Source organism: Panthera uncia (assembly GCF_023721935.1).
Source record: "Panthera uncia isolate 11264 chromosome B3 unlocalized genomic scaffold, Puncia_PCG_1.0 HiC_scaffold_1, whole genome shotgun sequence".
Lineage (NCBI taxonomy): Eukaryota > Metazoa > Chordata > Mammalia > Carnivora > Felidae > Panthera > Panthera uncia.
Genome location: NW_026057582.1, coordinates 15,332,058 through 15,354,605, shown reverse-complemented (window position 1 = coordinate 15,354,605; position 22,548 = coordinate 15,332,058). Strand labels below are relative to the sequence as shown.

At 42.9% G+C, this 22,548-nt stretch overlaps 1 protein-coding gene across 1 annotated transcript in view; it reads right to left on the bottom strand.

The window, feature by feature from the left end:
• Window positions 1-4,000: 4,000 nt before the first annotated feature.
• The window catches only part of GALC (galactosylceramidase), a 150,481-nt gene continuing 131,933 nt past the window's right edge, over window positions 4,001-22,548 (bottom strand). The window contains exon 17 of the mRNA XM_049612376.1: window positions 4,001-5,075. Coding sequence (XP_049468333.1) covers window positions 4,974-5,075 — 102 coding nt within the window. The 3' untranslated portion in view covers window positions 4,001-4,973. The remainder of the gene's footprint in view (window positions 5,076-22,548) is intronic.

The window sequence follows — 22,548 nt, the reverse complement described above, 5'->3', positions numbered from 1 at the left end:
CTGCAAAGACCCTCTGTCCAAATAAATTCACATTCACAAGTTCCGGGGATTAAACTACGGATATACCTTTTAGGGGAGATGGTGGTGGGGAGGTCACCATCCAACTCACTACAATATCCAAAGGAAACCTTATCTGTAATTATAATTAAAAAGCAATTAACGTCTGTCCTGTCGGTGACCCCAAAGGTACAAAAGAGTGGGCAGGAAAGAGCCTGTGAACACTGCAGAGCAAAAAGCCCGTCACCTGGACAAGGGCGTGGCCCCGGCACCCATGATCTCCAGTGCTGGATATTCGTTCATTTTCAGATTAGATCCATATAAGAGAATTTTGAACACTGAGCCACCCACTGCAGCTTGGAGCAGCTCCTATGTTGCTTCCACCTCTGACTTCATGAAAAACACACCTGCCTACTTGCCTGCTCATTGGAGAGAGACTGGCAGAGCCGCATAGATGCATTTTATCGTCCATGGGAATCCCCAGTTCTTCCAGTATGGTGCAAGAACTAGCTGTTTGAAAGTGTGGGTGTCCCTCCCTCCTCCTCTCTGTGCTCCATGTCTCCTTTCTGTTTATTTCCATATGAACTGGGGAAAGGAAAGGAAGAGACAATCCTCTAAGAAAGCCATACAACTTTTCATTCATTTGTGGCTCCTGAGAAATCATGGAAGACAAAATAGTGGTCTGCTCCAAAAAGAAAAAAAAAAAATGTTTACAACTTAAATTATAGCTTTTGGCAAATCAAAAATAAACCTACAGGGAGTTGCTCTGGTCCCATGATGCAGATGAAGAATGCGGGATTTCAGAGGTTAAGTAACAAGAAATTGACGAACTGGGAGGCAGACACAGTTCATTTGGTCCCAAGCCCTTTCCTTTGGGAGCCAGGTTGACTGTTTCTGAACTCCCCTTTCAGGTGTGTGACAGGGTCAAGGCTGGCTCTGGGGTATCAGGAGGAAGGCGAGGAAGTATTCTCCGAGGCATCGGAAGCAGAGAGGGGGACATTCAGTGTAAGAAACAGGGAGTGGGGGGGGGGGCTGCCTAAGAGAGCGCTAAGCGGTTAACAAAACTGGTGTCTTTACTCAACGGGGAATTATTCCTTGGGCTTATTAAGAAAATCCATGTCATGGAGTCCGGAGGAAATAGCCTGGCAACGGGGCCCTGGCTACCACATGCTCTGAATTTCTGGCTTCCACCAGCGAGTAGTGCTCATAAAAGAGAAGGGCTTTGGCATCTTGCTTCCTGCTGCCCATTCACTCAGAGGGGAGGTCAGTGTGCCCAGGGGCCCGGTTGGGATACCACCAGTCACAAAAGGAGTTGACCCATGATCCCCAGTGAGCTGGTGCCCAGGAATCACATTGCTCTGCTCCTTGCAGACGTCCGTCCCACAGCTTCTCCTCTCTCAGCAGCCAAACCCAGGCCAGGAGTCACTTTTGAACGAATGCCATACTCTGTGCAGAAGCCTATTCATCATAAAGCTAATGAAGCTTACGCTTCAGGGACCCCAAGTAGCAGGGGCCTCTCTCCAGGGGCTACAGGCAATTTATATCCATGATCTGTTATTATTTTTCTGTAAGATGACCCTCCAAATTGTAGATCCTTCTACAGATTTCAAAAACCTGGATCTTCCCCATCTTTTATGGCTTTTCCCATGGAAGGTATAATTGATAGAACATAGAAGAGGGACTTAATAAATATCAGTCAGACTAATTAATAGAACGCTGTTAATGTACCAACACTAGGCACAGGTACAATCTTTGCCTTGGAGAAGTCCAAAGTGTATTGGAGAAAGGAGATATGAATAAAAGAAGCACGAAAAAAATGTAACCTCTGACTCAAATAAATGCTACGCAGCCACACTGTTACAGGAACAGACAGTTGGAGGACCTTACCCAGGCAGGGAAGTTCAGAGGAAGCAACAGTGGCCCTGAGATCTGAAGGAAGTAAGAATTAACTAAGCGGGAGGGAGTGGAGTGGGGAGAGAACTTTCCAGGCTGAGAGGACAGAAGCGCTGTCAAGGGAAAGACCAGTGTGTGTCCAAGGAACTGAGAGAAGGCCAGATCAGCAACAGCCCAGACAGCGAGGAGGGTCTTGACATAAAATGAGTCTGGGAGGCAAACCAACCACACAGGACCTCACTGGCCATGTGACGGTCTTCTGCCTTTATTATAAGAAGAGCAAGAAGTGATGAGGCCTGTTTAGTTCGAGCGTTGGGGTGCGGGGCATGGATAAGAGGAACGCCATGAGCAGGTTACAGGAAGTTCCAGAGAAGGCCCTGGAATCCAGCTGGCAAGACAGTAGGAGTGGGGGGATTGGCTGAAGGCGAGAGGAGGGATTTCCTCTGTCGTAACAAGAACAGTACTCCAGCAATGGGAGCCGGGGGTTTATATGGGAAGCAGGTGCCCTCTGATGGCTTTGTTTCCCTGCTGGGAGGGGAAACGTGGGAAGAGAAGCAGGAAGCTTGTAGAAAAGGAGAGATCTGAAAGATTCTTGCAAGGAGTCAACTCTCCAGACACCAGGCCACTTTGCAGGGAATACCCGGTGCCAGGCGAGGGGCTTGTATTTCCCAGACCTGCTAGAAGGCGCTGTGAAGCTTAGATGCCATCTCCCGTGGTGTTTCGATTCACACTACCGTCACAGGAGGCCCTTGGCCTGAGCAGAAGGTGGGGGCAGGAGGACTTGACTTTAAATATACAGGCAGTTTTCCGTCTCGGCAAATTTGGAGAGTTGAATGCCTCTTTGAGGCAAACCGTTTCTCTCTTCCAAGAAAACTACCAGCTTTTCTTGGGGAAAATTATAAAGTCACGCTAACCGGAAGACAGACGTTTTAGAGGCCCAGAGAAGTGCTCTCGCTGGCAATGCAACCGGGTGTGTGCGGTCCCATCGGAGCCACGTCTCGTTGGGTCCCAGGCTTCCGGCAGCAAGAAATGCCTCTTTGGTCCTGCTTGGATTTGGGAAGCACCGGAGCTGCAAGCTGTCACTTGTTCTTGGGGAGGTGTTTGCATTTTTATGGGCATTTTCATTCTGACTCGGGAGGTCAAACTAATACACATAAAGCGATTGGCAAGCTGTCCATGCCACACTCAGTGATTGAAGTTCGGAAGAGAGGCCGAAGACGAAACGTAGCAAAGGTTGCAGCCATCAGGGAAATTTCTAAGGAGGAGGTACTTGAATGAGGTCGTGAGGAACAGAGAGGGCTGGGACGTGTCGGGGAAGGACGGGGCATCCTTAGGAAGGGAGCAGCTTGCGTGTGATTTCTCAGCATGCTGGTCTGGCTCTATCACTTACTGGCTGCGTGGCTTTGAAAAAAAATAAATGAATAAACTCTTCGGGCTTCCTTTTCCCTAACTGTGACAAGAGCATATTAGTACCTGCATGTAAGGTGGTACTGAGGAGTCATGAGGGTTTCCTGTTCACCATATCCCAGCCACATGAAAAAGAACTAGCTTGGGGTGCCTGGGTGGCTCAGTTGGCTAAGCATCTGATTTCGGCTCGGGTCATGATCTAGCAATTCATGAGCGTGAGCTCCGCATCAGGCCCTGTGCTGACAGCTCAGGGCCTGGAGCCTCCTTCGAATTCTATGTTTCCCTCGCTCTCTGCTCCTCCCCCGCTCACACTCTGTCTCTCAAAAATGAATAAACGTTAAAAAAAAAAAAAAAGAACGAGCAAGAGGGCTCAAAAGGGTGACTAATAATGAAGACCTCATGAAACGACATTTGAAATGCTAAGATCCGAGGAAGGAGCCCCAAATAACCAACTAGAACAAGCATTCACCATATCAAGGGAAAAACGGGTAAGGAACCGCTAGTCAAGGTATGCGTTGAGGGGTAGGGTGGGGGGTCTGTGGAAAGGAGGAGGAATTCTCTGGGGGAAGAAAGTACAGGAAAGCAACCCCATAAGAAGAATCAGCTGTTGACTGCCAAGCCCAAGGAAGGCAGAGGCCAACTCACACAGAATTAGTTAAGTGCATCAGTGTATTAGTTCCCTATTGCTGTTAAGGAAAATCATCACAAACTTGGTGACTTCTAACAACACAGATTTATTGTTTCACAGTTTATAAATTCAGAAGTCTCAAATTGGTCTCAATGGGCTAAAGCCAGGGCGCCAGCAGGCCTATGTTCCTTTCTAGAAGCTCTAGGAAAGAGTCTAGAGTTTTTTGCTCTATTCCAGCTTCTAGAGACCACCCACATTCCCAGGCTCATGACTCCCTTCTACCCTCCAAGGCAACAATGGCCAGTTTTCCTCACGTCATATCACTTGGAGTCTCTCTTCTGCCTTTCTTTTCTTCTTAGAAAGACCCTTGTGGTTACATTGAGCCCACCTAAATAATTCAGAATAATCTCCCCCATTTCAAGCTCAGATGATTAACAACCTCAATTCCAGCTATAACATATTCACAGGCTCCAGGGATTCGTACGGGGATGTCTTTGGGGCGCCATTAATGTGCCCACTACAGTCAGTAAGAATTTTCCCACCCTTTAGCAACCTGTTGGCCTTAACTTCAACCCCAGACTGGCCAGGGGCAGCCTGGCAAAGTGTTAGAGGCTGGGAAACAGAAAAGGAGCCAATGTGTGTCTGTGTATCCACGGCATCAGCACAGTCCCTGGAATAGCAAGAGTAATAAATTAAATCAAGATTCAGCGGATGTCTGCACTCACATCCCGCGGTAATTGGGGGTTGAGCATGATTCCTGGTGGAAGCAGCCCCCTTAGACGCGCCCAGCCACATTTGCCATCTTCAATCAGGGAAGCCCCTTTGCCAAAACTGAAACTCTGCCTTATTCCCCTTCAAATTATAGTTATTGCTTTCACCCCAAACTCCACAATTGTGTAATTATACCTTGGAACATATGGTGCACACAGCTCCCTGAAAAGGGGGCCCCATCAAAATTTATAAGGCGAGAGTTTGCATCTCTGACTTTAAATGGGCTTAACCACTCAAATTAGAGCCGTTGTTCTATTCCAGAGAGAGAGAAGAGTGTTCAGCCATTCCAAGAACAAGCAGGGCAGCGATACCCTCCAGCCACTGTCAGATGCAATCTCTGTTCTGCCAGCACAGAAGGTGGACTGAGGCACGCAGGCTCCTAAAAGAGGAAAGTGAACATGTCAGCTGATCAGAGCCAACTTTTGATTTTTCACAAAAGGGGGGGAAGAGGGCAACATGAAAGACTGAGAGCCATATACTGAGAAGCAATAAGGTGCTTCCTGAATGAAGAGATCAAGCCCCCCTTGTTGGAGCGAGGGGTGGGAAAGTCAGCACCTGTTGTCAGCAGTCCCACCAAACTGGCCATCTCACTATAGGGGCTCAGAAACCTTCAAAAGCAATCGTGATGCTAACTGGATAGTCTCCATGTGTCAGGAGTGTCCAGGGCAATAATCGGTGAGGGTTTAACCAGCACCGAAAGGGCAGGTGAGAGAGGTGGACTGTCGTGTAATCCAGGGAGGCTCAGCAGACCTTCCGGTGACCAGGATGAATTTTCCGTCAAAAGCAGCTATCTCAGGCTCACCGAATAGTCTTCTGATTACCAGTTTGGCTCATGAATTTGGGGAAGGAGTTTTGAATAATCCAGGACTTGACAATTAATCATCTCCTCTATACTTTAATAAATTTGTGTTTTTTATACATCTGGTCTTAGAACAGCCTGAGTCATTGTCTGATAATGACTCTGGGCTTTCCCAAATGCCCCATACTGTGGCCATCCATTGAGGGCCACCCTGGCAGCTACTCACAGCTCTCTCTGAATTTTAATCTTTGCTCTTTGGTCCTTGATTTATGGATCATTTAGAAATATTACTATCCTGGGGCACCTGACTTAGTCGGTTAAGCGTCTGACTTTTGATTTTGGCTCGGGTCACGATCCCAGGGTCGTGGGATTGAGCCCCACATCAGGCTCCATGCCAAGCATGGAGCCTGCTTAAGATTCTCTTTCTGTCCTCTACCTCTCTCTCTCTCTCTCCCTCCCTCTCTCCCTTTCTCTCTTTCTGTCTCACCCTTTCTCTCTATCTCTCAAAAAGCAAATATAATAAAATAGAATTAAAATTAAAAAAGAAATATTATTATCCTGGAATAACCACACATTCACATCTATGCACCCTTCATGGTGAACTCCTACTCATCCTTCAAGACCCAACTTATATGCTATATTTCTGAGAAGGTTTTTTTTTTTCTGGCTTACCCAGTTCTACTGGGGTTGGGGGTGGGGGGTGGGGAAGGACATGGAGAAAATAAATCATAGAAAAAAATGATGAAATATTAGCGATCCACTAGTTTTCTAACCTCTTTACATGAAGAACACTTGTTCAAGCAAATGTTGATATGGAAGCCAATACGTAAAACATGAAAACATAAAAAATGGATGAGCTCTGGCTAAAAGAGGGATAGGAGGCCAGTAACAATTCCCTGGGCTTCCACAATGCACCCCCATCGCAGTGAAACTTTTATCCCACAATTTGAAAACCACTTATCCAATCTAATTGTCATTTTACAAATGAGGAAACTGATATGGAATTCAATGTCAGGAAATGGCTGATACAATTGTTTCTTTTTTTTTTTTTTTAATTTTTTTTTTCAACGTTTTTTTTTATTTATTTTTGGGACAGAGAGAGACAGAGCATGAACGGGGGAGGGGCAGAGAGAGAGGGAGACACAGAATCGGAAACAGGCTCCAGGCTCCGAGCCATCAGCCCAGAGCCTGACGCGGGGCTCGAACTCACGGACCGTGAGATCGTGACCTGGCTGAAGTCGGACGCTTAACCGACTGCGCCACCCAGGCGCCCCGATACAATTGTTTCATAGGGTTCTCCCAAAACAGAGATGACAATAATAACATGGTATTAATACCGCCCCTTCCTGGCTTTGGCAGGCACAATTTATCAATCCCATATGCAGCCTCAGAATCCTTCTCAAGGCACCATTTGAGTAAACTGCTAACAGCTAACTAGGGTTGATATTTGAGATTAATTTCTTTACCATTGCTATTCTCAATAATAATTTTTTCTGTCCTAAATGCTAACACATATTATTTTATAACCATCCCATCATTAACAAAGTCATTAATATTTAAAGGGGTAGAAAAGGCGAATAGGATAACATAAGCCAACAGAAATCTCTTTTTTTTACATTTAATTAATGGTTTTACACTACATTTTGGGGGAGTTGACCTTCTAAATCTAGTAGTATAAAGCAAACAATTACTATCTGATTACATTTTCTTTACTAGATTAAAATGTAAAAATAAAGGTGCTCTATCTATTTCTTGGTGGTGGTGGGCAACATCAACTCAAAAATAAAAAAATGCTGGGGTGCCTGGGTGGCTCAGTCAGTTAAGCATCAGACTTGGGCTCAGGCCATGATCTCACGGTTCGTGAGTTCGAGCCCTGCACTGGGCTCTATGCTGACGGATCAGAGCCTGGAGCCTGTTTCAGATTCTGTGTCTCCCTCTTTCTCTCTGCCCCTCCCCAACTCATGCTTTGTCTGTCTCTCAAGAATGAATAAACATTAAAAAAAATGTTTTTTTAAATAAAAAGATGGGAGGGCACCCTTGTTTTTTAACTGTCTAGGGTTTCATTGATTTGAGCTGGGAGTGAAAAAGCAAAACATTCCAAAGTCTGATCCTGGCTTAGCCTTTATTATTTTTAAAATATTCAGCTCTTGGGGCACCTGGGTGACTCAGTTGGTTAAACGTCTAACTCTTGATTATGGCTCAGGTCATGATTTCAAAGTTCAAGGGATCAAGCCCCATATCAGGCTCCGTGGTGGCAGTGTAAAACCTGCTTGGGATCCTCTGTCTCCCTCTCTCTCTACCCCTCCCCTACTCGTGCTTGTTTGATCTAAACAAATAAATAAACTTTTAAAAAATTAAAATAAAATAAAATATTCAGCTTTCTCTTATTAAGAATTGCCTTTGGGGGCTCCTGGGTGGCTTAGTTGGTTAAGCGTCCAACTCTTGATTTTGGCTCATGTCATGATCTCACAGTTCGTGAGATAGAGCCCCATGTTGAGCTCAGTGCTGAGAGCACACAGCTTGCTTGAGATTCTCTCTCTCCCCATCCCTCTTCCCCTTGTGCCCATGTGCATGCTCACTCTCCCTTTCTCTCTCAAAATAAATAAAATGAACTTAAAAAAAGAAATTGCCTTTGTGGGGAAAGACGTGAATATCCTTTACCAGTCAACAGAGCTGATTCAAACATATTGGCTATGTACAAGACATAGGTAGGCTTGAAGCACATCATACAGCCATCTGCTGGCTCTGAGACCCAGTCTCTCTCCTTAAGTTCCTGCGCTAGGGTTCAGGACCTGCTACTTCAAAATGTGTAGCACCTTGGCATATTAAATATCTTAAGTTGAAGGCATCTTTTTTTTAAATGTCAGAAGCAAGAATTTCGCTCTGACCTCTCCCACCATCTGCTGCCCTTCTTCCCTGAAATAAGTCATAAAATTCCTCTGGGAAACGTATGTGGCCTGTACAAGGAGAAGGGAAGACATTCTTATCACCAGAGATGGGAATTTGGGGCCAAGAAATCTGTACAAACTTGGTTAAATTAACCCTTACCTTCCTGGTTACTTCTTCACCATTTACTACCCCCAGCCCAATCCCTTTGTCTTGTCAATTCTGCACAAATATGTGTTTTTTGTCTAACAGATATTAAAGCTTCCTGCTCTGGTCACTTCTCCAGATCTTCATTTTCTTGTGAGGGCTCCCATGGATGTTTAAATATACATTAACATTTGAATGTTTTTCTCCTGTTGATCTGTCTTTGTCAGTTTTATTTTCAGATGCAGGCAGGGACCCTAATAGGGTTTAGGAAAAATTTTCCTCCCCTACACCTGCCTATAGGCTCTTAAAACAGAAAAAGTCTTCCCTTTTGGAAGAACAGGGGGGAAAGTCATTGCCCTTCTCCCCACCCCCTTACTCCTCTTCCTCATAAGGAGGCGTCATTTATCTGGTTAGGCTGGTTGGGACAGAGCACGTAGGCCTACTAGCCAAGTCCCAAGGCTCCATCCATCTTTCTCCATCTCTCCAACTCTCTGGCCTGTTTTCACATTAACTGTAAACTAGCCCCCCTCCTCCATGCAGTCAGCCAGTGAGAGAAAGTATCCTTGTGTCTGGGTTGCAGGTTCAATGGGAGGTAGAGAAGAGACCAGACAGAGAATGGAGGGGAAGCCCATTTGGGCCTCAAGTTCACTTCTCAATGTCCAGTGCTGCAACTGACAGACTCTGATCTCTTTGTGACTCTGAGTTGTAGAGTCTCTTCAGGAACCCCAATATTGCCCAAGATGAGGCTCTGTGCACATTGCATTTGTGCATGTATATGTGTGTTAGTTAGTACATGTCTCCTTGTTCGTCATGGTTCCAGACACACCAGAAAACTTCCAAAAATCTGCTAATGCAAATTTCAAGTGGTCTTTAAGATCAGTAAGGCTCAACCAAGTGGGAAAACTTTCATTTTTCAAAAAAGGTTCTGTGATGGGATCCTCATTACCTCCACCCCTCCACTGCACCCCTGTGCTGCAAGCACCTGCCCCATACACAGGTTCATGTTCCTGGAGCTTTGCTGGGAGCATTTTAATGCATGTCACACATCAGTTGTCTTCTCTCCAAAAGTAGTGTAGAGTCAGTGTCCTAGGTCTCTCACAGGACTAGATGGTGAAACTAAACTTCTACCCTCCCATTCATGTCACTTCCACACTCTCTTTCTGTGTCTCTTTGTCTAATCATTACTAGGAGTGACCATGAAATACCTAAGCGCCCTGCAGCTGACCACAGTTAGACAAGACATGCCTTTGCCTTCTCTGGGTTTAGAGTCCAACAAACCTTCCTGACACTTATCTCAATTCCTAGCAGCAGATCCGTTTTCTGGCTTAAATCATGAGCCTTCAAAAGACTGATTTCTTGGGAGCCTGATATGAAGCTCTGATTAGCTATTACATATACTGATATATATGGTGAGGAATATGGGAGGAGTTTCAAATCCTCGGGTTATCTCTGAAACCAGAATATACACCCTACTCTCACTTTTTTAGGGCTAAAGCATCTGCAAACTTATAATAAACTTGCCTCCAAAAACCTGCTTGTCAAGTACTTTGACTTAGGCCTTAATTCATAAATGTCTCCGGGACCTTGGAAGTCTTTATGTAAAAATTTTCATTTCTGTTTTTAATAACTTACTAGCAAATATAAATATAAAAGAAATATATCCATATAGTAATACAAATTCAAATATTACTAGACCTGCTCAAAAGCTAAAAACTAAGTTTTCCTGAGGTGCCTGGATGGCTCAGTTGGTTGAGTGTCTGACTCTTGGTTTCAGCTCAGGTCATGATCTCATGGTTCATGGGTTCAAGCCCCACATCAGGATCCATGCTGATGGTGTGGAGCCTTCTTGGGATTCTCTCTGTCTTCTCTTCTCTCTGCTTCTCTCTCTGTCTCTCTCCTGCTCAAATGTGCTCTCTCTCTATGTAAAAATAAATAAATGAACTTAAAAAAAAAAAACTAAGTTTTCTTTCCCCCTCTTCAACCAAGAGTTCCATTCCTCAGAGGTAATAACTCCTTCTTTTGTATAATTCTTTTTTTTTAAGTTTTTTTATTTATTTGAGAAAAAGAGAGGAAAAAAAAGAGAGAGAAAGAGAGGGAGAGAGAGAGAGCATGCACAAATGGGGAAGGGCAAGAGAGAGAGTGAGAGAGAGAGAAAGAGAGAGAGAGAGAGAGAGGAGAGAGAGAAAGAGAGAGAATCCAAAGCAGCCTCCATGCTGTCAGTGCAGAGCCTGACACAGGGCTCCATACCAAAACTACGCACAAGTTCATGACCTGAACTGAAATCAAGAGTCAGACACTTAACCAACTGAGCCACCCAGGTGCCCCTGTGTAATTCTTATGGGCTTACTTCCACAATACTAAGTGGGTGCATACACTGTATTTCTTAATTTGCTAACTTTAAGCATGATATATTGACTCTCTGCAATGAAAATGAGAGATTGAGTTCATTCACGCTGCCTCCAATACTGTGTCTTCTGTATTTCTGCCATATTTTTTATTCTCTAATTTATATTCACAAATCTTACTTACGCATTTTGAGTCTTTGAACCATTGGCTTTACACAATATCTTGGCCCATTAACTTTAGACAATATGTGATGGTGATGGAACAGGACCCCCATATTTGCCTTAGTGTCTCCTCACACCCTCCCAATCTTTGTCTCCTTTCCCCCTCAGTCCAACATGTCATTAACTTTATATGGCCAATGTCAAGGTTTATAACATGTGCATCAATGTAAAATAAATCTAAGAGTTTCATGCTTTATTTATTGTCTAAAAGTTTTCTGTCTTACTGGACTGCCCTCATCCTGGACCTTCTGCTAGACAGAGAAGGCTTTGGTCATGACTTTTATTTTTGTCTTCTCCCATCTGTGTTGCTGGGCTGCCAATTTCTTCAATTCCTGGGATATATAAGGCCAAAAAAAAAAAAAAAAAAAAAAGAGTCTGGCCTACTTTCTTTTCTTCAGCTTTCAATGTCTTCTTATGTTTGTTTTATATTTAATGTCTAAGATTTTTAGTTGTACTTAGTAGAGAAAGTAGAAGTGTGTCTACTCCATTTTCTGAGAAACAGAAGTCTGAATTCCTTTGTAACTTTTCCAGAATATATATGTTTTTCATATTATCTCTCTGGGTAGTAAAACCCCTGAATCCTCACATGTCAAAAAATGTCTTTACTTTGTCCTCACTAGATACATAGTTTATCATGAGAATATAAAGACTTCTAGGTTCAAGGACTTCTGGTTTTAGCTCTAACATGTAAAGAGCTTGGAAACTGTCCTTCTTCTCTTTACAACCATAAAGAGCTGAAAAGCCTGAAAATCAATGACTTGTCATGGTCCCATCAGAGAACTGAGGTTTCAGGGCAAACCGCGACCTAAAATCTAAAGAGATGGGTGGATCCAGAGAGCCACTGCAGGGATCTGTTTACGTGCAACAGAAGCCACTGGAGCCATAAACTGATAGAAACACTTAAATGGTAATTTTTACAAATTGCTGGAGGCTAGATGCACTAGCATCAGAGTGCGGAACTCTTAGGGACCACAGCCTTCAGGGGGCCCCGACACATTGTTGGGTTTTTACTCTTGGAGCCCCATTAGATTCTCATGGTGAAGATCTAAGAAAGATCCCCTCATGGCTCTGACAGGAAAAGGGGGAAGATAGCCATTGTCAATACTCTCCACAGAAAAAGCCAGGAGAAAAGACTACCAGAGGTGTATCCCACTTGGGGGTAAGACATTTTCTCTCTCCAGTCATCCTATTTCAGCTAGTCAGGAATGGGAAGGAGGTCATGAGTGGTTGGGAAACACTCATGAAGGTCACAGCCCTGTGACACAAGCCTGCTAAAAAACTGAGATTTAACCAAAAGATTACAAAATGCTTCACCTCCCACGTACCTGACCACCAGACCAGAAGGGATCAGTATAAAGAGTGGATTGCAACCAAAAGAGTTGTAAGACATAGACTCTCTCTGAAGTACTTAGAGAAGCCCAAAGCCAATGAGGGAGATAAAAACAAGGTCACTAGAGGACTTTGAGGTTTCTGACGCCTGGATCTACCGCAAACATTAAACACAACTCAATGCCTTCTCAAATTGGCATAAAATATCACTAAAGGCCCATTTACTTCTGATTCTGTTAACCAACACCTTGGGCTTTCAGCCAAAAATTACGTGGCATGCTATAAAAGGAAACAGAAAACAGTCCGAAGAGACAAAGCAAGTATCAGAGCCAGACTCAGATATGACATCGATATTGGAATTACACAGGGGATTTAAAATCACTATGATTAATATGTTAAGGGCTCTAATGGGAAAAGTAGACAACTTGGAAGAAGAGATAGATGGGTAATGTAAGCAAGAGTGACTATGTTCTCATGGTCTCCTCGAATAATTATTAATAGTGCCTCCTTTTTACTTTCAAACCTGTCCTGGAGTAGGTAACAAAACATATGGGCATCTATTCATATGTCACCCTAACAGACATCGGATGTTGTTTCCACAAATATTTAATTCCATTTTTCTTTTTTGAAAGCTCCTTGAAGAATAGATACTCTACTGCTGCTGATTTGGGTTTTTTTAGTTTGGTTTTAGCAAAATTTGAAACTTTACAGGTGTCTTGACTATCCATCACAGCTATGCCAGAATGTTTCCTAATTTGTAGAAATCGAATTGTTTATGGTTTGAATTTTTCATTCAAAAGTTTTAAGAGTCCCATCAATATGAAGCCATCAATAATCTAAAGGTCATTTTTCTAAAAGGCATAAAAACTAGGAACACAAGGTGTAGAGGATAACACTAGGATTGTTTGCCCATTCTCCTTTATCTGGTAACCTCCTCCCATCCACCCCCACTGTGAAAGCAGCCATTTTGTAAACAAAACCCTGCCCACTGGTCACAGTTCATTGGTCTGGGGCAGATACTTGCCACCGTATGAGCCAATCAGAGCCAACCAGAGTCCTTCCCAGGAGTGTATAATTAGATCTCAAAGAGAATCCATGATTCTCTGGGTAGGTAAGGCCCAAAGATGTAAAGCTTTGGAATTATTGGTGGGTATTCCCTAATCTGGTGGAGAAAGAGGGAGAAAGAAAGGAAGCAAAGGGAGAAAGAGACAGACATTAATGAAGCCAATCACAGAAAGAAGCAAAATTCAGAGACAAAGAGAAAGCCTTAATGTCATTTGAATACCTGCTTGTAGTCATTTCTAAGGCTAATGGTTTCCTTATCTTTCCTGTGGCCTGATTGTTCTCATCTTCCCCCAAATACCCAGATTCCTGCCAATAAATTTCCTTTTTTCCATAAGCAGACTGAGTTTGCTTTCTGTCACCTTTGGGTTGAGGAGTCCTAACTAATACAAGAGGTTAATGTATGTGTCCCATTTAAGAAGGATCTTATGACAGGAAGTTCACAGAGAAGCTACACAGTTAAAAGCCTTTACTTCTAAGCTGAGATGCCCTCGAGCAATCTGCTGCAATTTCTCTACTTACCATTTAGGAATCTAAAGGCAATTTTTTTATATCCTTTCCTCGCTTGCTGTATCTCTAGAGTCATTCAACCACCCTTATCCTTTCAACTGTTTCCATTAAGGAAAATAGCACAGACTTTTAAAGAAAAGGTTGTTTGGCCTCATAATCCCCCTGATTAAAAATCTCTCTTTTTTTTTCTATGTAAGCCATTTCCAGTACTTACTTTTAAAGCATCAAGGCCTGACTTTGAAGCTCATGAATCCATACAAAGTGTCTTTGTTATAGGCTGAATTGTGCCTCTCCTCACAAATTCATATGTTGAAGCCCTAAACCCCAGTGCCTCAGAATGTGACTGTATTTGGAGACAGGGTCTTTAAAGAAGTGATTAAGTTAAAATGAGGTCACTTAGTGTGGACCCTAATCCAATATGACTGGTATCTTTGTAAGAGTAGGAAATAAGGGCACAGAACTGTACAGAGGGAGTAGGTGGCCTCATACAAGCCAAGGAGCAAGCCTTCCGAAGAAACCAACTCTGTCAAAAAATTTTTTTTTAATTTTTTTAACGCTTATTTATTTTTGAAAGAGAGAGAGACAGAGCATGAGCAGGGGGAAGGGCAGAGAGTGAGGGAGACACAGAATCCGAAGCAGGCTCCAGGCTCTAAACTGTCAGCACAGAACCCGATGTGGGGCTCAAACTCACAGACGATGAAATCATGACCTGAGCCGAAGTCAGACACTGAACTGACTAAGCCACTCAGGCACCCTGTCAACATCTTGATCTCAGACTTTCAGCTTCCAAAATTGTAAGAAAATACATTTCTGTGGTTAAACCACCCGGTCTGTGGTAGTTTGTTATGGCAGCCTTAGCAAACTAACATCATCTGTATTAGCCAGTGTTCTCCAGAGAAACAGAAGCAATAGGAAAGATAGATGGATAGGTAGGTGATAGGTAGGTAGATGATAGATAGATAGATAGATAGATAGATGATAGATAGACAGATAAGGAATTGGCTCATGTTATTATGAAGGCCAACAAAATCTCATGATCTGCGAACAGCAAGCTTAAGACCCAAAAGAGCCAATGATATAATTCTGAGCTGAATGCCCACAGACTTGAGACCCAGGAAGGCCTGATGTTTCAATTCAAGTCCAAAGGCAGGAAAAAAAAACCCAATGTCCCATCTCAAAGGCAGTTAGACTGGAGGATTGCTCTCTTATTTGTGGAAGGGTCAGTTTTTTTGGTCTATTCGGGCCTTTAACTGATTGGATGAGGCTCACCCACACTGGGGAGGGCAATCTGCTTTACTCGGTCTACCAACTTAAATGTTTATCTCACTCAGAAACACCCTCACGGACACACCCAGAATAATATTTGACCAAATGCCTGGGCACCAGTCAAGTTGACACATAAAATTAACCACAGCACTGTCTTCTAAAATGAGATATATAACTTAGCCACCTAAAATCCTAAATTATTGAAATCAAGACCCACCTAAGCTCTCTACAAGTATATTAGATGCCATCTAGATAGCAGTCATCTGATATCTCAATGATCCATTGATTAAGGCACATAAAGCTTCAAGTAAAACTGTCCTGCCTGCCAGCAACTTTAATTTCCAAGTCAGGTACCATCAGGATGTGTCAAAGATAACAAACCTATGGGGAGAGAGCTTTCACACAGGAGCAGTGCCTGGAGGCACTTCACTTTTTACAACCATTTTCACTCTCCTCTAATCTAGTGCATTTTATGAGGAATAAAAGGAGTTTCCATATTAAAGTTTGCTTTCGGCAACCTGGTATATGCCTCACCACTGGAGAGGGCAATCGGCAAAGCTGTTATCGTTCCACACACCTCTGAGGCTTGTCAGCACTCTGTCAGTTCAGCTTATCCTTATCTTTGGCACCCAGCTCCCTTCAATGTTGACATGTAGAAGGATAATGGCTAATTATCAATTGCAGCCCCTGAAATGTGGCTGATTGGGTTGTAATATGTGGAACTGGATAAAGAAAGCTTTGCGTAGGAACTTTGTGAATTAGCAGAAAATTACACCAGTGCCTTACAAGTTAAAAGTGCCAGAAAGTTGAACAGCACAGAAGAAGAGAGAACCAGCATCCTTTCCTGGACTCGTTTCCTTCCTCCTGTTAAGCTTGCTGAACTTCCTTCATCCCCACACATCAAACCACTTACCATTTTATCCTCAAAGTGCTTACTGTTTGAAACTTCTTTAGGAAATAAGAAAATTATCAGTTGTCAAGAGATGTCCATTTTGTTTTCACATTCAACACAAGAATATTCAATACTGAACTACCTGGGCAAATGCAAGATCATTTACATGTAAGTGTCAGGCAAATATAGGCAGGGATTGATATATGCAGAGTTCTGAGAAAAAAGGGAAAGGATGGTTAAAGAGTCCATTCGCTCATCCAAAGGATCTTCACAGAAACAGCATGGTTGGGGCAAAACTTTCTCCCAGTCTTGTGAATGTTTTGATATGTAGGTTGATCATACATCCAGGTTTGCCTGGAAGAGCCCTGGCTTCCTCTGGTTCTCCCCTTGTAACTATTAATAGTACCTCTCTTCCCTCTCAAGGGTGTCTCTATTGATCTGTCTCCCTATAATCGAGCCCTTGTGGAAAGAGGCTCTCAAGCAAAAGAATAACCTTTCTACTGGGAACTTGAGTCTCACCACAGATCAGACCCACTAGCTGGCCCTCTCCAGCTCTTCACAGGCCAGATTCAGCGAGTTTTAGCAAGACAGCACCAAGAGATGTTTGGTGACCCAGCTCAATGTCTGACATGGAAAGAGCTATGGAACCCGAGAGGTTCCTCCTCCACCTTCCCAGGATAGCATCCAGGAGACCACATTACATTTAATCATGTATCTTTAGGTTCTTCCTGGCAGTAATCGTCTCTCAGACTTGGTTTTTGCTGACCCTGGCAGTTTTGAGTAGTGTTGATCAGGTATTTCATAGAATGTCCCCAGCTGGAGTTTGCTTGATGTTTTTCTCATGATTATACTGGAGTTACAGGTATTTGGGAGGAAGACCACAGAGGAAAAGTGACAGTTTTCTCACATCTTTGCTACTAACGTGACTTACCACTGTCGATGTTGTTGACCTTGGCCACCTGGCGGAGGTACTCTTTGTCAAGTTTACTTTCTGTAAAATCATTCTTTTTTCCCCATTTCCATATTGTGCTCTTTGGAAGGAAGTCACTATGCACAGCCTGCATTTAAGGAGTGGGGAGCTGTACTCCACCTTCTTGAGGACAAGGAATCTACATAAATTATTTTTAATTTATCTTTTAATTAATCTTTTAATTAATCTTCTGTACAGGTTTTTTCTTCTCCTCCATTTATTTAATTATTCAATCATTTATGTCAATACGGACTACTGGATATTTATTTTATACTTTGGGTTATAATTCAATAGTATTTTATTTTCTTATTCATATTGTTCCAGATTGGGCCATTGGAGGTTCTTTCTATTGGCTACTATGTCTCCTTGACATACTCCCATCATTGTGGTGGGGATTCATTTTTGTTTTTGTTTTGTTTTGCTTTTGTTTTTGAGCATGTTCTGACTTTCTAACACTACAAGATGACCCAGGCTCGTCCTGTAAATTTCCTTCCCAGACCTAGAATCAGCCATTGCTCCAAAGAGCCCTGGATCCTTTTCCTGGAAAATCATACTAGAAACCAAGGTCTGAGCGTAAACATGTGCTAAATTCGGATTCACCCAAATCCAACTGAATTGTGAAGAAGCCTTTAAATATAAGCCTATTTCTTGCACATAATAAATAGGTAAGCTAATTTTCCCCATCTTACTTACAGATACGAATCATTTTTGGCCTTTTTATAAGAATGCTTCTATCCTAGCTCCTACTGATTGGATAACATTGGTGAGGTAAATAAAATTAAAATGATAATAGTAATAATAGTAATGGTTATAGCTACGAGGAAGACATTAAGCTAAATACTGTACAGACATTATCTCATTATATCCTAATGGCATCTTTGAGACATAGGCACTATTATTATGCCATTTTGTGGATGATGAAAGTAGTATTGCCCTTGATTGTCATTCTGAGAACTACACAAGAAATCACTTGTAAACCCCCTAGCACAGAGCATGTAGAAGTTGCTCAATAAATCATTATTTTCTCACTTCTTTGCCTCTAGATAAAAAGAAAATGGGCAAACTTCAGCAAGACATTAACTGTAAAAGTTCAGCTCATGGTTTGCAAGATGAAAAATACAGGGGTCATATTAGCTCATTTGTTTTCTTTGTTGCTATCAAAATGTGATCTGACTCACAAAGGCTGAAAATCAACCTCCTTCATGAAAGATTTCAAACAAAATGAAGATATATTTATCTGATAGTCAAGTCTGTTTACAGATTTGCCCTTTATATAGCCCAAATTCCCAGACACCAGGAGAACCCAGACAACATTTTTGGAGATCTTTAAGTAGTCTAAGATACTTTTCTAAAACGTTAATGTTTGAATTAAGATGGAGAAAACATTAAATAAATCCACCACACCACCTCAACTTATGAAGCTATTGAAATTGTATAAAGTTACCAAATACTTAAATAACATGCATAAAAGTTCTGGAAGCTTTGTCTCTCCATGGAAGTAATTTCACTACTGTGATCAATCTTGGGCAAAAAGGTTGAACCACATGCAAATTTGTTGGCTTTCTTAGAACAGACAGAATATCCTGAAGAGTAAAATTCTTTTTTTCAGTCTCCACTGTCTTTTCCAACATTCCCCCATCCAGATATCTTAGGAAGATGAAAATTGAGATTTGCAGGCAAAACCAAGGACATGCATCTCAGAAACAGCTAAAGTGGCATCAGGATTTCGACCAGCTCTGAAAACACCCTTTCATAGCCCCTGTGCTGGCCTCACCACAGCAAGAAGCTTTATTCACAGCAGACCTATTTCCAAACTTCTAAGGGCAACATGCTCCACTTGAAGAGCCCTTGCCTTCCCTCCTGACACTCCAGATCATCTCTGACAGCCAGGTGTAAGACCCACCTGCTCTGAAAAGTCATCCCCATTGGCAGTCTGCTGTCAGTCTTGGACTCCCCAGATTTTGCTCCTTGAACAAATCTCTGGGACGTCCCCTCACAACAGATGGACATCCAGTGTCCCTGGCTGAATTATGAGCTCTCCCAGGCCTGTTGCTATCTTTCAGTTCTCTCTCCTGCTAAGCCTAGCCCGGATGGCCTCGATAACTATTTCTGAGCTCTTCTCATTGATTGATTATACCTGGGGTGATAGCCTTGGTCTTTAGAGGTAAAACCAGAGCAACGATGTCTTCCACCCTAACTGTGGGCCGGCAGGGGGCTTGGTGGGTACCTGCCCTCAGCAAAGGTTTTCTAGAGCTCCAAGAATGTTCCTTTGATCAGATTCCTCTGCAAGGGAATAATGGAGCTTAAAACTTTTTTTTTTAACAAAAGGGCATAAAAAGTGAATTTAAAAGCAAATGGGCCAAGGATTTTCCCTAGGAAGTCTTTCAATTTCACACATAGCAAATTCCTATGGTATGGACCTATTAGAAATGCTTTTTTTAGTGTCTTTATGCATATTTATTATGTTCCTCTGCGGCTCTATTACTGCTTAATTTGACACCACGCCTCCAAAGCCACATCTTCTTTCTTCTCAAACTATTAAAAAGGGGCAAAATATTTTAATCATGAAGCTCTGTATAATTTAGAGATTATCTGCTGTCTGCATGAGTTACAGCAATAATCAAAGAGAGGCTGGGGATTTATAAAACTAAGGCCCTAATTTCTTGACAGGTGTTCTGTTTGGTATGGAATTAACCTCTTTTCACATGTTCTATATACATAAGAGCAAATCATTAAATACATCCTTGGTACACACAGAATAGACAGGAGACAGAATCTACTAGGTGAGAACTACCCATGACCTCCGTAAGCCAGGTTCTATTATTCACTGACGAGAGAGAAATAAATGATGGGGGATTCTATCAGCTGCACAGTCGGAATGTGCTTGAACAGTCCATTTGGCAGCCCTGGGGGGACCAGGAGTTTTGATCCAGCTACTGGTTACATTCTCCACTGGAGCCAAACAGAAGATTGGGGTTGGCTACTGGAACCCACGCGACTTGCGAGTGCCCAGCCAGTTCAGTGCAGTGATTAAATCCATAGCACCCGGAGTCAGACAGAACTGGGTTTGAATCCTGGAGCCACGACCTGCTAGCTATGTGTCCCCTGGAAAGCCACATCACCTCCCAGAAGTCCAGTCTCCTCATTTCTATAACACTGACATTCGTCTCAGCTACCCACAGGGTGCTGTGAAAGAGGTAATGTGTGGACAGCACACAGCATAGTACCTGCCGAATAGTAATTGCTCAATTAATAACACTTCTTCTCTGGCAACCTGATTAGTGTCTTGTTATCCATTCATTGTTTGTTTGTTTGTTTGCCCACTCAACAAATACATTTTTGAGCCAGATACAAAGTACCAGGTGGTGACTATATACTGATGAATAAAGCCCTGTCCCTATCTCCATGGAACTCACCATCAGGAGAGGACACATGTATTAATCAAGTAAACAAATAAAACTTAACACTACATAAAAGTTCATAAAGGGGAAGATAAGGTGTGAAAGAAAGGAATGGAAAAAATGGGGGCAAGGAGGTATTTGGATAGAGTACTATAGCAGATGGAAAACATAATCAGAGCAATTGAGGAAAGTTTAGAGAAAGACTACTTGCTTAAAAAGTGTGAGGAAGGTTGAAAAGAGTAGCAGGAGTGGTAAAATTCTTTGGCAGGGCAGGCAAGAGGAAAACCAGCAGTCTACCTTTACCAACCCAACAGAGCAGGGGAAGGAAGATTTCTGCAGTTGCAGAAAAGATCCTGTTGACTGTGGCTTCTGATAGAGATGACAGAGCACCCATGGGACTCATCAGAGAGAGACCTCAAGGAATAAGGACCCTGAACCTCTCTCAACCCCTGACTTTTGATCCCAGGAGGAAGCCTGGTGTTGTCTCCCAGAACACGGAACAGAGTGGAGAAGGGTGGGAAGTGCATCTGAGAAGCAATTAGAAAAACTATATAACACAGGTAAACCAGAAAGGCTTCTCTGAGAAGGGAGCCTGTAAGTGGAGGAAACAAGATGGCAAAGGAACTAGCCCAGTCAAGTCAGGGAAGGATATTCAAGACAGAGGTAACTAACTGCACCTGCAAACGTCTTAAGGCGTGGATGTTTGGTGGGTCTGAGGACAAGCAGAGGTCAGTGGAGCATGACCACAAAGGGTGAAGGGGAGAAAAGAACATAATGAGTTTAGAGAAATTCTCGGGGATCACCGAACTCCCTGGGTCCTAGATCAAAACAGATAGATTTTCCTGCCCACCAACTGAGTGCCAGCCTCTATTTTTTGGCCTCCCAACTAGTAGAGGCTAAACCTTTGAACTTAGAGTAAGTTAAAAACTTAGAAAGTCTTCTGAACTCCTATTTCTAAATACCATTCTATCCCTCTGAAATACTGATTCTTCTTCTTCAATCTGTACCCAATGTTGAATCCAAAGTCAAGTTTGAGAACATTTCCTTGAAATCAGCCTGACTTAACCAGAAAGAGCTATTTAAGTAATGCCAGGTTGTGCTGAAAGATAGTCCAGGAAACTCTGATTAAAATATGCACCTTCTAGGGCACCTGGGTAGCTCAGTTGGTTAAGCATCCAACTCTTGATTTCAGCTCAGGTCATGATCTCACAGTTGTGAGATAGAGCCCCATGTTGGGCTCTGAGCCGACAGTGTGGAGCCTGCTTGGGATCATCTCTCTCTGCCTCTCCCCCATTCTCACTCACTCTCTCCATCTCTCTCTCTCTCTCTCTCTCTCTCTCTCTCTCTCTCTCAAAATAAATAAATAAACATTTTTAAAAACATTGTAAAATATGTACCTCGTTCTTCAGTGTCAATTAGGGGAGTGGTAGTTCACCAGAGCTAATGAGAAATTACAGCTTCTTTCTAGCCCTATCATCTGAACCCAGAGACTCTCCAAGATAGGGGTGGTAAGGGCAGTTGAAGAGGGGTCCTTGGGTTCCAAGTGCCTTCCGTGAAGACACAGACAGTCCATGAGGCCAGTGCCATCGTAGCTGGAGGATGGTGTCATTAAAGAAAGGTTCAAAAATAGAGTCACACCCAGAGGTTAGATTGGAGTTGGTGGTTGTGGCTGGTAGAGGATAAGAATTGGATGGGAAACTTTATCACCAGTTAATTGAGCATGAACAACAGATGAGAAGTGGGGTGGTGATTGTATTTCTTGCATTATTGTTTCCAATTCTTCATTCTCTTCTATTTTATAGAATTACACATCAATGTTGTTATGTAACTACAGTATCCCCCAGTGGTGTAAGCTATGTATACTTCTCTGCCTCTTTGATGTTCCTTAGCTGAGAGAGGCTTTCAATGGACTCGTGTGGTTTGATTCAATTTCCTATGGTCCTGTCATCTCCCATGAGAAGAGCATACCCGAAGAGTCCACGTGAGTAGATATGAGCCTGGCTGGAGTCCAGCCTGGCCCAGC